Source organism: Miniopterus schreibersii (genome assembly GCF_964146895.1).
Source record: "Miniopterus schreibersii genome assembly, chromosome: 1".
NCBI classification, from domain to species: Eukaryota; Metazoa; Chordata; class Mammalia; order Chiroptera; family Miniopteridae; genus Miniopterus; species Miniopterus schreibersii.
This window is the reverse complement of record NC_138101.1, coordinates 52,954,513-52,966,917: the sequence shown is the minus strand read 5'-3', so window position 1 is coordinate 52,966,917 and position 12,405 is coordinate 52,954,513. Positions and strand designations below refer to the sequence as shown.

Here is a 12,405-nt window from a genome sequence, read left to right as displayed (position 1 = left end):
CTTTAAAAAGGACACTGAGAGCATTATTACTACTTAGCGTTATTTTGACAATACTAATGAGTTTACCATGGAACAATCACTTTAGCTATTGAGGTTTCTAGTTTGGAATGATTTCTGGTTTTAAGTGCTAAAATACACAGTTCTAATGTTAATAGTGAGTTCTCTTGATTCATTACATTTCAATTGATAGTCAATAATTTTTAAAGTAATAGAGAACACTTTTTGGGTTCTGTCAGCTGAGGTCAATCATGAATTTATTGAATGCTTTGCCTTTATAAGCTCAGTGGAGATACCAAAAAAGTATGATGTATAGCCTACTATGGGGGGGGATCATTCACTTTTAGAGTGATAAAATTCAGCATTTAAAACCATTGAAGAGTAACATAATACATTGCATGATAAAAATATAAATTATATCTCTCTTCATTATTGAGAGTTATGGTGCCTTTCAGGTTTTTTTATAATTTTACTTAAAACCTGGATAATTTGAGAAAATGATTTCATATCTCCTGTATTCATGCTTGTTCTTTCTCTCTTTTAATGTATCTGTTGATTTCAGAGAGAGGAAGGGAGAGGGAGAGAGAGAGATAGAAACAGTGATGAGAGAGTCATTGATCCGCTGCCTCCTCCACATGCCCCCCACTGGGGATCGAGCCCCACAACCCAGGTATGTGCCCTGACCGGGAATTGAACCTCGATCTCCTGGGTCATAGGTCGATGCTCAACTACTGAGCCACACTGGCCAGGCTATATTCATGCCTTCAAACTAGGGCAGAATGATAGGAGAACGGCAAACTATATAATAAATATCAATATACTATAGAAGATATGGGAGGGAAATATTCTGAGGGAAAACTTGAATTTTCATCATTTTCCATACTGAAACAGCCTTTCTACACTAAAACAAGACTAATTGCAGAATAGAATATAAAGTTTGTGGTGAGTTTTAAAGGTTAAACTTGAGACTTCAAAGATTTTCTGTACTTTGTGCAGTTTGCTTCAGCCCCTTATCTTCCCAGGGTTACAAGCCCATTCCCCCTGCCAAGAAGAATCCTTCACTGGAAGTGCTTGAGATGCGCGATGCATTTGTTCTGTAATAACATGGATCAGCTTGTGACAGGGACAGTTCAGACCTCAGAAGCCCAGGTGTTTTGTGTTAATTGAAAAACAGCTATTTGCTCTGGTAGTTCCTATGTATATAGATGACGGAATGATACTTTGTTCTGAAAACTAAAGAGCCAGTCTTGTATTTTTACCTTGTAGGAGTTACCTCCTTATTTTTAGGGGGAGATACGCTGCATAAGGGCGAGATTCTTACAGAACAGCTCTGGATTTGTTTAAGTCCTTTAAAAAGTTAAACATGAAAGTTTTATACACAACATGGCAGGAAGATGGGACCTTAACCAACAAGACTTGAATGTTACTGAGATCAGATGTTACTAAGAGCTTTGACAGAACTCATTCACACACTCAGTATTGAGTAAAACTGTATCCTACTGATTTAGATACAAATGGATCTCCAAGTAATTCATTTAATCTGTTAAACAGGGTTCTGTATTATTCATTTGGATGCCAAAGTGTGACCACCTAAAATATTTTGGTTTTGGCATAATCGGTGTTCTGATCTTTTACCTAACAGTGATTGAATAATAGCCTCTTAAGGTTAGGTTTATGTAAAATCATATTACATTTTTAATTTTTAAAAAATTATCGAATAGTTAATATACTTATGTGGTTCAAAATACGGGAAGATATACCGTGAAAAGTCTCTCCTACCAAATCCTCAATCCTGGTCATTCATTTTCCCTCCCAGAAACAATATTCCCCTCCAAGAAACTATACTAGTTTCTGATATGTTATGGCAAATATATTTGATGATATAAGCCCCTTCTTTTTTCCATTTTGCATAAAGATAGCATACCATGCACACCCTTATGAATTTTTTTTTTAATTTAGCAATATATTTTGGAGATTGTTTCATATTGCGTAAAGAGCTGTATTCATTTAATCCCACCCACGACCCCCTGCACACTGTTCTACTATATGTATCATTCCTTTCAGCATTCACATACTGATGGGCACTGATCCTTGCCAGTCTTTTGCTGTCTACAAACAAAGATTCAGTGACTTTAAAAAAATTTTTTTGTGTGTATGGAAATTTCTTTACACTTGCACTTTATTTTATATTTTTCAACTTAACAATGTGCTTTATTCTTTTTTTCACATGTGTTATTTCAAGCACAATGAGTAATTTGTAGACTAACTTTCTGGAAGTGGACTGCTTAATCAAAGGATATGTACATTTATAATTAACTCTGTAGGAGTTGAACCAGTTTATATTGACATCATTAATATATGAAAATTTTGGTAAAATTTGAATTAGAGATTTGTTTTCTTCTACTTCTCCTTAGCATATCCTTACTTACTTTCGAATAGGGTATATCCAGGTAATTCAAACTAAATGTTCTAGTGGGAGAAATCAGTCATTCTTAACTAGAGACGTGAAGCAGAATCACTAGTGGAGTCTTTTCAGAGCACCATGCATGGCCAGTACTGCAGAGCTGCTCAGGCAGAATCTTGACTGCGCAAGCTAGGGGGGGCCTCTACCCAATATTTTGAAAGGCAATGTGGTTAATTACTGTTTAGACAACCAGAAGCTCCTTATTGTCTTTGAAACTATCATGTTACTAAACCGAAGAGCCTGTGTAAGTTTGAAGGGTAGTATAAATTTGAGGGCAAGATACTTCCATTAGTTTTATTTAGTTATTTTGTAGCTTTTTTCAAGTTAGCAAGTATTTACTGTGCACCTGTGAGTAGGCACTCTCTCAGGTGTGGGATATAGGGATGATTAGTCATTATAATTTAGCCATAGGCAGATACTGTGGTCATGCTTTGTTTAAATACAGACATTTAACAACTTGACATGAGGGCAACTCTTACTATAAAGGAATTTTAGGACAGAGAGGGGTTATTAAGACCTATATCAAACAGACTTTGGACTTTTTCTTTTTAAATAAAAAATACATTTTTCTTTTTCTTTTTATAAGTTATGAGGCATATTATCTTTAGGCTATTTAAAATAACAGTCTTGCTGACAATGTGACTGGATTCTTTCTCTTACTTTAACATGGACACGCTGTATGATATGCTGTTTTTAATAGTGTAGGATTCTGCACTCACCACCAGATGTCAGAACATGCTTACATACTGTTATACTGCTTTCTGGGCCAGTGTTCCAAATAGACAAATTCCAACTTCTGGGATATTTAGTTTTTTGTGTTGTTGTTTTTTAAATCTTTATTGTTGAAAGTATTACATATATCCCCTTTTTCCCCCCACTGACCCCCTCCACCTTGTACCCTCCCCTGCATCCCCAGGCCTACTGCACTAGTTACTGTCAGTCCCTGGGTTATGCATATAAATTCTTTGGTTAATCTCTTCCTGCCTCCCCTCCCCTCTTCTCACCTCCCCTCCCCTCTTCCCTCTGAGGTTCGTCAGTCTATTCTGTGGCATATTTAGTTTCTGATGGTGTATTCACATTATTTTGAAATAAATATTTCAATTATACAAAAAATTAGCTGTCAATGGTATAGATGTTAATTAGTTTATATAAGCCTTTCATTTCTAACCATTATGAAGTTGACATGTCACGATGATTAACCCGTATCTCCTGAAATCAAGTATCACAGAATTTCAGAAATGTATGTGAATAATGCCACTAAGCCTTCTAGATACCTCCTCCTTCTGAACATTTCTGTTATAATCATCTTTTCCTGAAAATTTAGAGTGGGAAAATTTAAAGATTAGATAGTCTGGTAAGCCTTATATGGGTAGTAGATATAAGTTCATAAGGGGCATTAGAAAACTGTATTGATTTTTTCCCCCCGCAGAGTATAAATATAGCCAAGGCCAGGGGTAAACTTCCCTGGTTGAAAATCACTAAGTATCATAAGAGTTGTTTGGGTGAGAGATGTTATTGAGGGAAGAGTTGTGCAAATAAATGGAATGGAGGCAGAAAAAAAATGGTTGAGAAGCATTAATTTTGATTGCTTCCATTTATAATTTCTCTCCACTAGTAACTCCCAGTGGGATCAGGAACCTTGAAAACCAATGCCAGTCCTTGGAGCTGGCTGGTTATTTTGGAATAACTGGAAGTATATTTATTTGAGGGAAGGGTCACAAAACCTTGTTGGAAGAGAAAGCCTAAGGTTAAAGCTCGAAAAACACGGTGCAATCTGATCCAGGGGCCATTTGTTGGGCCAAAAATAGGCTCAGGAGCTGGGTAGATACAGGACTATGATGCAGAATTCTAAATGTTCAGGATTTGGGCCTTGCCCAGGAAGGGGATTCTCTTTTATTGGCTGCTATCTGCTTGATGCTAGTGTACATTTCTGATGTTACAGATGAAGCTTTGTGGAGTAGAGGAAACAGACCTTGAAAGCTTTAAAAATGACTATGCTAAAGTCTTCCAATAGTAACTGATATTCTGCAGTATTAAAGGGAATGGCATGTCGTATTAGTTATCTGTTACTGCATGACAGGTTACCCCAAAACAGCAGATTAAAACAACAGTGTTTATTACCTCACAGTTTCTGTGGGTCAGGAATCCCAGCACGGCTTAGTTGTGTCTTCTATCTTAGGGTCTCTTACAAGGCTGCAGCCATGGTGTTGGCTGAAGCTATAGTCATATCAGGACTTGACTGGGAAAAGGTTCACTTCCAAGCTCATTTACGTGGCTATTGGCAGGACTCCGTTCCTTGGTGGAGTTTTTGCCGTGAGTTTTTCAGTTCCTCGCTGGCCATTGTCCAGAAACTGCCCTCAGTTCCTTGCCACATGGACATCTCCATAAGGTAGCTAACAAATAACAGCTGATTCATCAGAGTGAGCAAGTAAGAAGAACCAGAAAGAGAGAGAGAGAGGGAACTAGAACACAAGCAAGATGGACACCACAAGTCTTTTATAACCTAATTTCAGAAATGAGATTAGAACCTAATCACATTGCTTTGCTGCACTGTGTTTGTTACGAGCAAGTTACTCTGTCTAGCCCACACTTAAAGAGAGGGGATTACACATGGATATGGATACCAAGTGGTGGAGATCATTGGGGCCGTTTGAGAAGCTCCCTGCCACACACAGTGACTGGCATCTCCTCTGATTACATGGTGCCCTGGCCATACTAGCTGTTAAATATTTTTAATATTATCTCTGGTTTCACAAAGTTTTGTCAAAACTGGAGCTAAAATTCATGTCAACTTTTGATATTCACGTTCTTTATAGCCAAATAATATATATGTATATAGAACAACATAAACATCTTACCAGACTACAAACTCCATGTGGATAATGGTAGTGTTCGAATTTTTTTCTTTCTCACGGTTGATTTCTTTAGTACTTAACCTAGTGCCAGGTACTCATTAGATATTTGTTGAATTAAAGGGTTCATAAAATCCCTTAGCAAATTATAAAGAACTTAGCCTCCATTTTCTTTAGAAAGAGCAAGTCAATTAGCAGGAAAGAAAAAGAAACAAGGGCTAATATAAACCAATATCTTCCATCTAAATACTTATAGGCTTCAATGCTATATCATTGCTAAAGTTCACATTAGGTTCTCAAAAGAAGAGTGGCAAGTCGAGCTCTGGGGCTACTCTTTCTTAGAAAGACTGTGTGTGACGCCTGACGTTCCTTCATGGTCCGGCTCCCTTGCTTACATGGTGTATCGTCTCCTCGAACCCAGCACACTGAGCTGAAGATCATTACCTTCTACCCTAGGCTACTACCACCCCTCACCCCCACTTCACCTTATTCTCTACGGTGCTTTTTTTCCTGGATTTCTGGTTTTCAAACTGAAAGTTATCTTTCAACCCTTCCTCTTCCTTTCTTCCCTTTCGTACTGTTACCAGATCACCTTTATTCTCTCCTTTTAAGCTCCGTCTGATTGCCTTATAGTAGAATGTGGTCTCGGGAAGGCAAGTTCTCTGCCCTCTGCATTGGCTCGGTGTTGGTTAGGTGGTCTTTCTGAAACCTTGATTATACTGTGTGCCCCTCCCACTCCCCCACCCCACCCCACCCACCCACTTGATAAAGTATCCCAGTGATAAAGTCTGCAGTCTGACTTGGCACTCATGGCCCCTCCCATTTCTTCCATTTATTGCCTCTTCACTCTTTGACCTAAACACCACATTTTCATCTGCCTACCTTTCTTTTATTTTGAATCCTTACCCAAGGATAGTTTTTCCATTGCTTTTCAGAGAAAGTGCAAGGGAGAGAGAGAGAAACATCCATGTGAGAGAGACACATCGATTGGTTGCCTCCTGCACGCACCCCGACTGGGGCTGGGATCAAGCCTGCAACCGAGGTACATGCGCTTGGCCGGAATCAAACCCAGAACCCTTGAGTGCGCAGGCCGATGCTCTAACCACTGAGCCAAACCGGCGAGGTCTGCCTACCTTTCTTTATGCGGCCCTGTCTCTGCTTCTTAATTCATATATTTGTTCCCCTTGTCAGGGATAGATCAAGGTTTTGTGGGTCCTGTTGCTTAATCAATTGGGTGCTCTCTTAGGAAAAAGAAGACAAAATTAAAAATTAGGGACAGAGCATTAGAAAGGACCCAAGCAAATGAGGGGCCCTGAAGCTTAAACTGCATTAGCTTCACATACATCAGCCCCAGACCTTCCATCTTGCCTATGTTTTAGCCAAAAATTATGCCAAGGAGCCAAAGGTTCCTCCACGAAGCCTTGTTTTGACCCCAGCAAAGACTAATATCCCCCATCAGTTAGATGAAGGCAAGGATCTTGTCTTATACTACTTTGTAGTCTCATAGAGTCTTATACTTTGAATTTAGTGATTGCTAAAGAAATATTATTTCTTAATTAAATTATTACAGTGGTAATCACATATAGTTAAGTTTCTTACATACATGCTATTTTTTTTAATAGTTGTTCTCAATATGCTAAGCTGCAATTGGAGCCCAGGATAAGTTTCTGTTATGTACTGTATAAGATTATACGAATGAAGTTTCTTTATAGAATGGTATATGTTCTATGGTTATATATGTCCTAACCTTATTTTTAGAGGCCAGCTTTTATAACAATTATATCTGATCTTTGTGTTGGTATGTTGTAGACATGAGATTTATTATATTAAGAAAACATTTTTACAAAATGTGAAAATATTCCAGTACTTGGTTATTATAGTATTCAGAGAATCCTGCCCTGAGATTTATTTTTGTTGTTTTGCTCTTCAGAGTTTGTATCTGTGAGAGACCTCTGTTTATTTTCTATGCATCTGCCTTACTGTTCCAGGACTCACCCAGGAAGGCCTTTTCAGGGTGAATGGCAATATGAAGGTGGTGGAACAACTCCGACTGAAGTTTGAGAGCGGAGTGCCCGTGGAGCTGGGGAGAGATGGCGACGTCTGCTCAGCAGCCAGTCTGTTGAAGCTCTTCCTGAGGGAGCTGCCTGAGAGTGTGATCACCTCGGCCTTGCATCCTCGATTCATTCAGCTCTTTCAGGGTTAGTGCACTAAATCCTTTTATGAATTAAATAATTTTATTTTTCAATGTAAACTAAACTTTTGAATATTAAATATTTTAATTTTAAATATTTAAACTAGAAGTATTAAAATGAGCTTTTAAATATTTGTGATCGCTCCTTAACTACCATCTTGCTATTTTACTCTAGGCCCTCATCTTCTACCCTAAAATTATACTAAACTGATTATGAATACCATTATTAAATGGAATTTCTAAGACCATTTTTATATGAATACTTTAAAAACATAATATTGAGAGGCCCTTATGCTTTGGTGCCAAAGGAATTTTCTTCTGACTAATGACTGCCATAGGAGTGAGAATAAGACATTAAATTCTATGTAGGAAATTTAAGTAAATTGTATTTGGTTAGTGATCTTTGAAACTGAAAAGTCACTGGTGTGCTTTCTTTTTCTCATAAACAAAATTGAGTACTAAAATAACTATTTTATGAGGTAAAATTGATTTTTATGATTGTAGTATGAAGTGATTTCAGATGAAGAAGCTTCAGCCCTGGTCAGTGTGGCTCAGTTGGTTGAGCATCATTCCATGTACCAGGGGGTCACCTGTTCGATTCCTGGTCAGGGCATGTGCCCAGGTTGCGGGCTCAGTCCCCAGTAGGGGGCATGCAGGGGGCAGCAATTCAGTGCCTCTCTCTCTCCCTTCCTTTCTTTCTAAAATCAATAAAAACATATATTTTTAAAAATGAAGAAACTTTTTTTTTAAATTTATCTTTATTATTGAAGTATTAGAGATGTCCCCTTTTTTTCCCCCATGGAGCCCCTCCACCCCACATCCACCCCACCCCCAGATCTTCCCCATACTAATGTCTGTGTCCATGGGTTATGCTTATAAACAGAAGTTCTTTGATTAATCTCTCCACACCCACTCCCCCACCCCCAACCCCCCATCCCTACCTTTCCTTTGAGATCCCTCAGTCTGTTCCATGTTTCTATGTCTCTGGATCCACTTTATTCATCAGTTTACTTTGTTTATTATATTTCACATATGAGTGAGATCATGTGGTACTTGTCTTTCTCTAACTGGCTTATTTCGCTTAGCATATTACTCTCCAGTTCCCTCCATGCTGTCCCAAAAGATAAGAGATCTTTCTTTTTTACAGCTGCATAGTATTCCATGGTGTAAATGTACCACAGCTTTTTTATCCACTCATCTACTGATAGGCACTTGGGCTGTTTCCAGATCCTAGCTAGTCTAAATTGTGCTGCTATGAACATAGGGGTGCATAAGTTCTTTCTGATTGGTGTTTTGGATTTCTTAGGATATATTCCTAGAAGTGGGATCACTGCGTCAAATGGCAGTTCAATTTTTAATATTTTGTAGAAACTCCATACTGCTTTCCATAGTGGCTGCACCAGTCTGCATTCCCACCAGCAGTGTACTAGGGTTCCCCTTTCTCCACACCCTCGCCAGCACTTTTCATTTGTTGATTTGTTGGTGGCAGCCACTCTGACAGGTGTGAAGTGATACCTTATTGTGGTTTCAATTTGCATCTTTCTGATGATTAGTGACTTTGAGCATTTTTTCATATGTCTCTTGGCCAATCTCTATGTCCTCTTTGGAGAAGTGTCTGTTTAGGTCCTTTGCCCATTTTTAATTGGATTATTTGTCTTCCTTTTGTTAAGTTGTATGAGTTCCTTAAGTATTTTAGATGTTAACCCTTTATCAGATGTGTCATTGGCAAATATGTTCTCCCATACAGTGGGCTCCCTTTTCGTTTTGTTGATGATTTCTTTTGCTGTGCAGAAGCTTTTTGTTGTGATGCAGTCCCATTTGTTTATTTTCTCCTTTGTTTCTCTTGCCCTAGGAGATGTATCAGCAAACATATTGCTACCAGAGATGTTTGCGATTTTGCTGCCTGTTTTCTTCTAGGATTTTTATGGTTTCATGTCTTACATTTTTAAGTCTTTTATCCATTTTGAGTTTATTTTTGTGTATGGTGTAAGTTGGTGGTCTAGTTTCATTTTTTTTTGCATGTATCTGTAGAAACTTGATTTTTAAGTAATAATTATAGACCTAATCATTATTGATTTCTCCCTCCTAAATATAGTAAGAAAAATGATTTAACTTTGAAAACCATTTTTTAATATTTTTGTCAAGTTAGAGTAAGAAGGGAAAATGTGTTTATAAGAGTTAGTTCAGATTAAGAAAGATGTTACTCAAAGCCACATTCCTTTAAACAGTGGTGTAACTATTCACATGTAGGATACTAAAGAGTGGGAGAAGCTTGAAGGCCATGTTGTATTCTATTGAAAAATAGTGATAACATATGAAAGCAAAAACTGCAGAACCATTTGTCTGTCTGGTTGTCTATAGTGCGTATAAGCTTTTTCCATCAGTAAGTGACATTTGGTGAGTGACACATGTTTGAGGATTGTTCATTGGAAACTGGACTTTTTCATGGTCACATGTATGAGCAATTCAAGAAGGTAACCATTGTTCCTATTAAATGATTCTGACAGGGAATGTTTTATCCATGCCATAGAGATGTGACACTTTAAGGTACATTTCTGAAAATTATTTTAAAATAATTGCTACAAAAATGAGTTCAAGATTTAAAAACGGTGTGCTTAATACAAAATATTTATTAATAAAATATTTAGTATTACTAAGAATTTTTATTACTATTAGTATCTTAATATTTAGATATTAATATTGATACTAATATTCATGAATACTTGTGAATTTTTAAAGCTTTTAAATCATATTTCCTAGAATAGCTTTTATTTGATAATGAGGATGTACTGATTTATTATTCTTGTTAATATTAAATTATACTGATATTTGTTTATAATTTAGGTCTTCTTTATAAATTATCTTCTCATTCATGACATGCTTCCTTGGTGGCCAGATAGATGATATGCATCATAACAAGCAGTATTCTAAAAGCATGACTGGTTATATAGCAGTCTCTCAAGGTGTATAATTATGCACAAATTACAAATTCTGAGTGAGGCAAGGAAACTAATTTTTTAAAAGTATTTTATAATTGGTTTTTTAGAGAGAGAGAGAAGCATCAATGTGAGAGTGAAGCATCGATTGGCTGCGTCCTGCACAGCACCCCCACCCTCCACCGCCCACAACCGGGATGTGGCCTGACTGGGAATCGAACCAGCAACCTTTTGGTGCTCAGGACGATGCCCAACCAACTGAGCCACACCAGCCAGGGCATAATTTTTTTATTTTATTAGTATTCTCTCATTCTTTGAAGACTCTGGGGCTAGATCTAAGATGTTTCGTACAGAAAGTATTAATGGAGTACCTACTAGTTACATAAACTGCTAAGTAGAGGGAATAAGGTGTCAGACTGTATAACCTCTGTAAAATAAACATCTCTCTTTGTAATTCAGATACAAAGTAATTCCGGTGAACTCTGGTTTGTCCTCTGTGCAGTACTTTTACTGTAGAGGGAACATGGTGCAGCTGGTCGCTCTAAAGCTGGAGGTGTCGCGGCTCTTGACAGACTCACTAAAAGCAGTTATAATTTTCTCATCTCTCCTGTTCTACTATACATTGATATCTAATAAAATTGTTTTGATGTAATTTCCTTAATAAAGACTACCCTGCTTTCATATTTCTGTCCTCATAATAATAAGTTTTCCTGATACTCTGTCACAACTCAATGCCAGATTTTTTTTTTTTTTTAAATGATATTAATGGGCCTTCAAATTATATCCTGTATAAAGAGCAAGCTATCTCATAATTGAATATACTTAAAATTTTTCGATCAAGATCCTATCTTTCATGATTAAGAGGATGGAATTCTGGAGCCTCACCAAAGTATTTTTCAGACATTTAAGCTAAACCAGAACTGCCACTGAAGATAGTCCGGGCGCGGCTTGGAGCATCCCTGCTGCTGTAGACCAACCTTTGATTCTGTAGATCAGCAAGGGCCCTCTGTGTGGAAGAGCAGCATTTACATTTTCATTTTTATCACAAATTAACAGGTTTACAGTTGTCTGGTATCTGAATCTGAGTTGATCATTATAATTTTACTTAGCAAACCAATAAATCTGCAAACCAGGTATTTATCAAAAACTATATAAAGTTGATTTCTGTAAGAACATTTTGCTTCTGTCAAAGACCTGGTATAGACAATTCATGTTTAAGAGAGCGTCTTTTCCTGTTTTCATGTTAAACTTCTTTCTGATTGCAACAGCTCACCTTCCTTGGTTGGGGTTTTTAACGTAATCATCTCAGCTTGGCTCTATCCCATGCCTTTGATCCTTTATCTATATCTTGGTGGGACAGTAATCTATTTTTTCTCTTTTAATAGTTTCAGATGTATTTTGGGACTAGATATGAATTGCAAGCAATAAAAATTTGTTAAGATAGAATTAATTTAGGATTAACTAGAAATCCCTTTATGTGAATGTTCCCCACTGAAAAATCTTCTATAATATAAATGCGAATATTTCTCTCTCATAGTTGAATATAGAAAGGCTACCCTGGCAAAGGGCGTTTGTCAGACTGTTGTGAATGGCAGCTAATAAATTGGGAAGGAAGTTTTGAGACAAGGTGGAGTTGGGGGGTGGGGGGGCTAATGCAGACTCTGTGCTTTGACAAGCCCCGAGGCAACTGTTATTGTTTTGTCTTCAGTAATCCAAATCTTTTCCATCTGTAGTTAGGGTGAGGCCTTTACATTAGCAAATGCTCCAGCCTGTCAGACCTGATCTTTCGTCCTGAAAGGAAGAAGCAGTCTTCAACTTTCTAGGAAGCTTCTGTGGCTGACTAATGCTCCTTCCCTCCCTTCAGGTGAATTTCGGACTTAGCCCAAAGACTCAGGGGTGCCCTGGTCCTTGTGGCTCAGTTGGTCGAGCATCCTCCCATGCACCAAAAGGTCACCTGTTTGATTC

The 12,405-nt window shown here is 37.7% G+C and overlaps 1 protein-coding gene across 4 annotated transcripts in view; it reads left to right on the top strand.

Moving 5' to 3' along the window:
- Window positions 1-12,405, top strand: part of FAM13A (family with sequence similarity 13 member A) — a 264,235-nt gene that overhangs the window by 30,232 nt on the left and 221,598 nt on the right. For all 4 annotated transcript variants that reach the window (XM_081157518.1, XM_081157517.1, XM_081157516.1 and 1 more), the window contains one exon: window positions 7,302-7,511. In XM_081157518.1, the coding sequence (XP_081013644.1) occupies window positions 7,302-7,511 (210 nt within the window). The remainder of the gene's footprint in view (window positions 1-7,301; window positions 7,512-12,405) is intronic.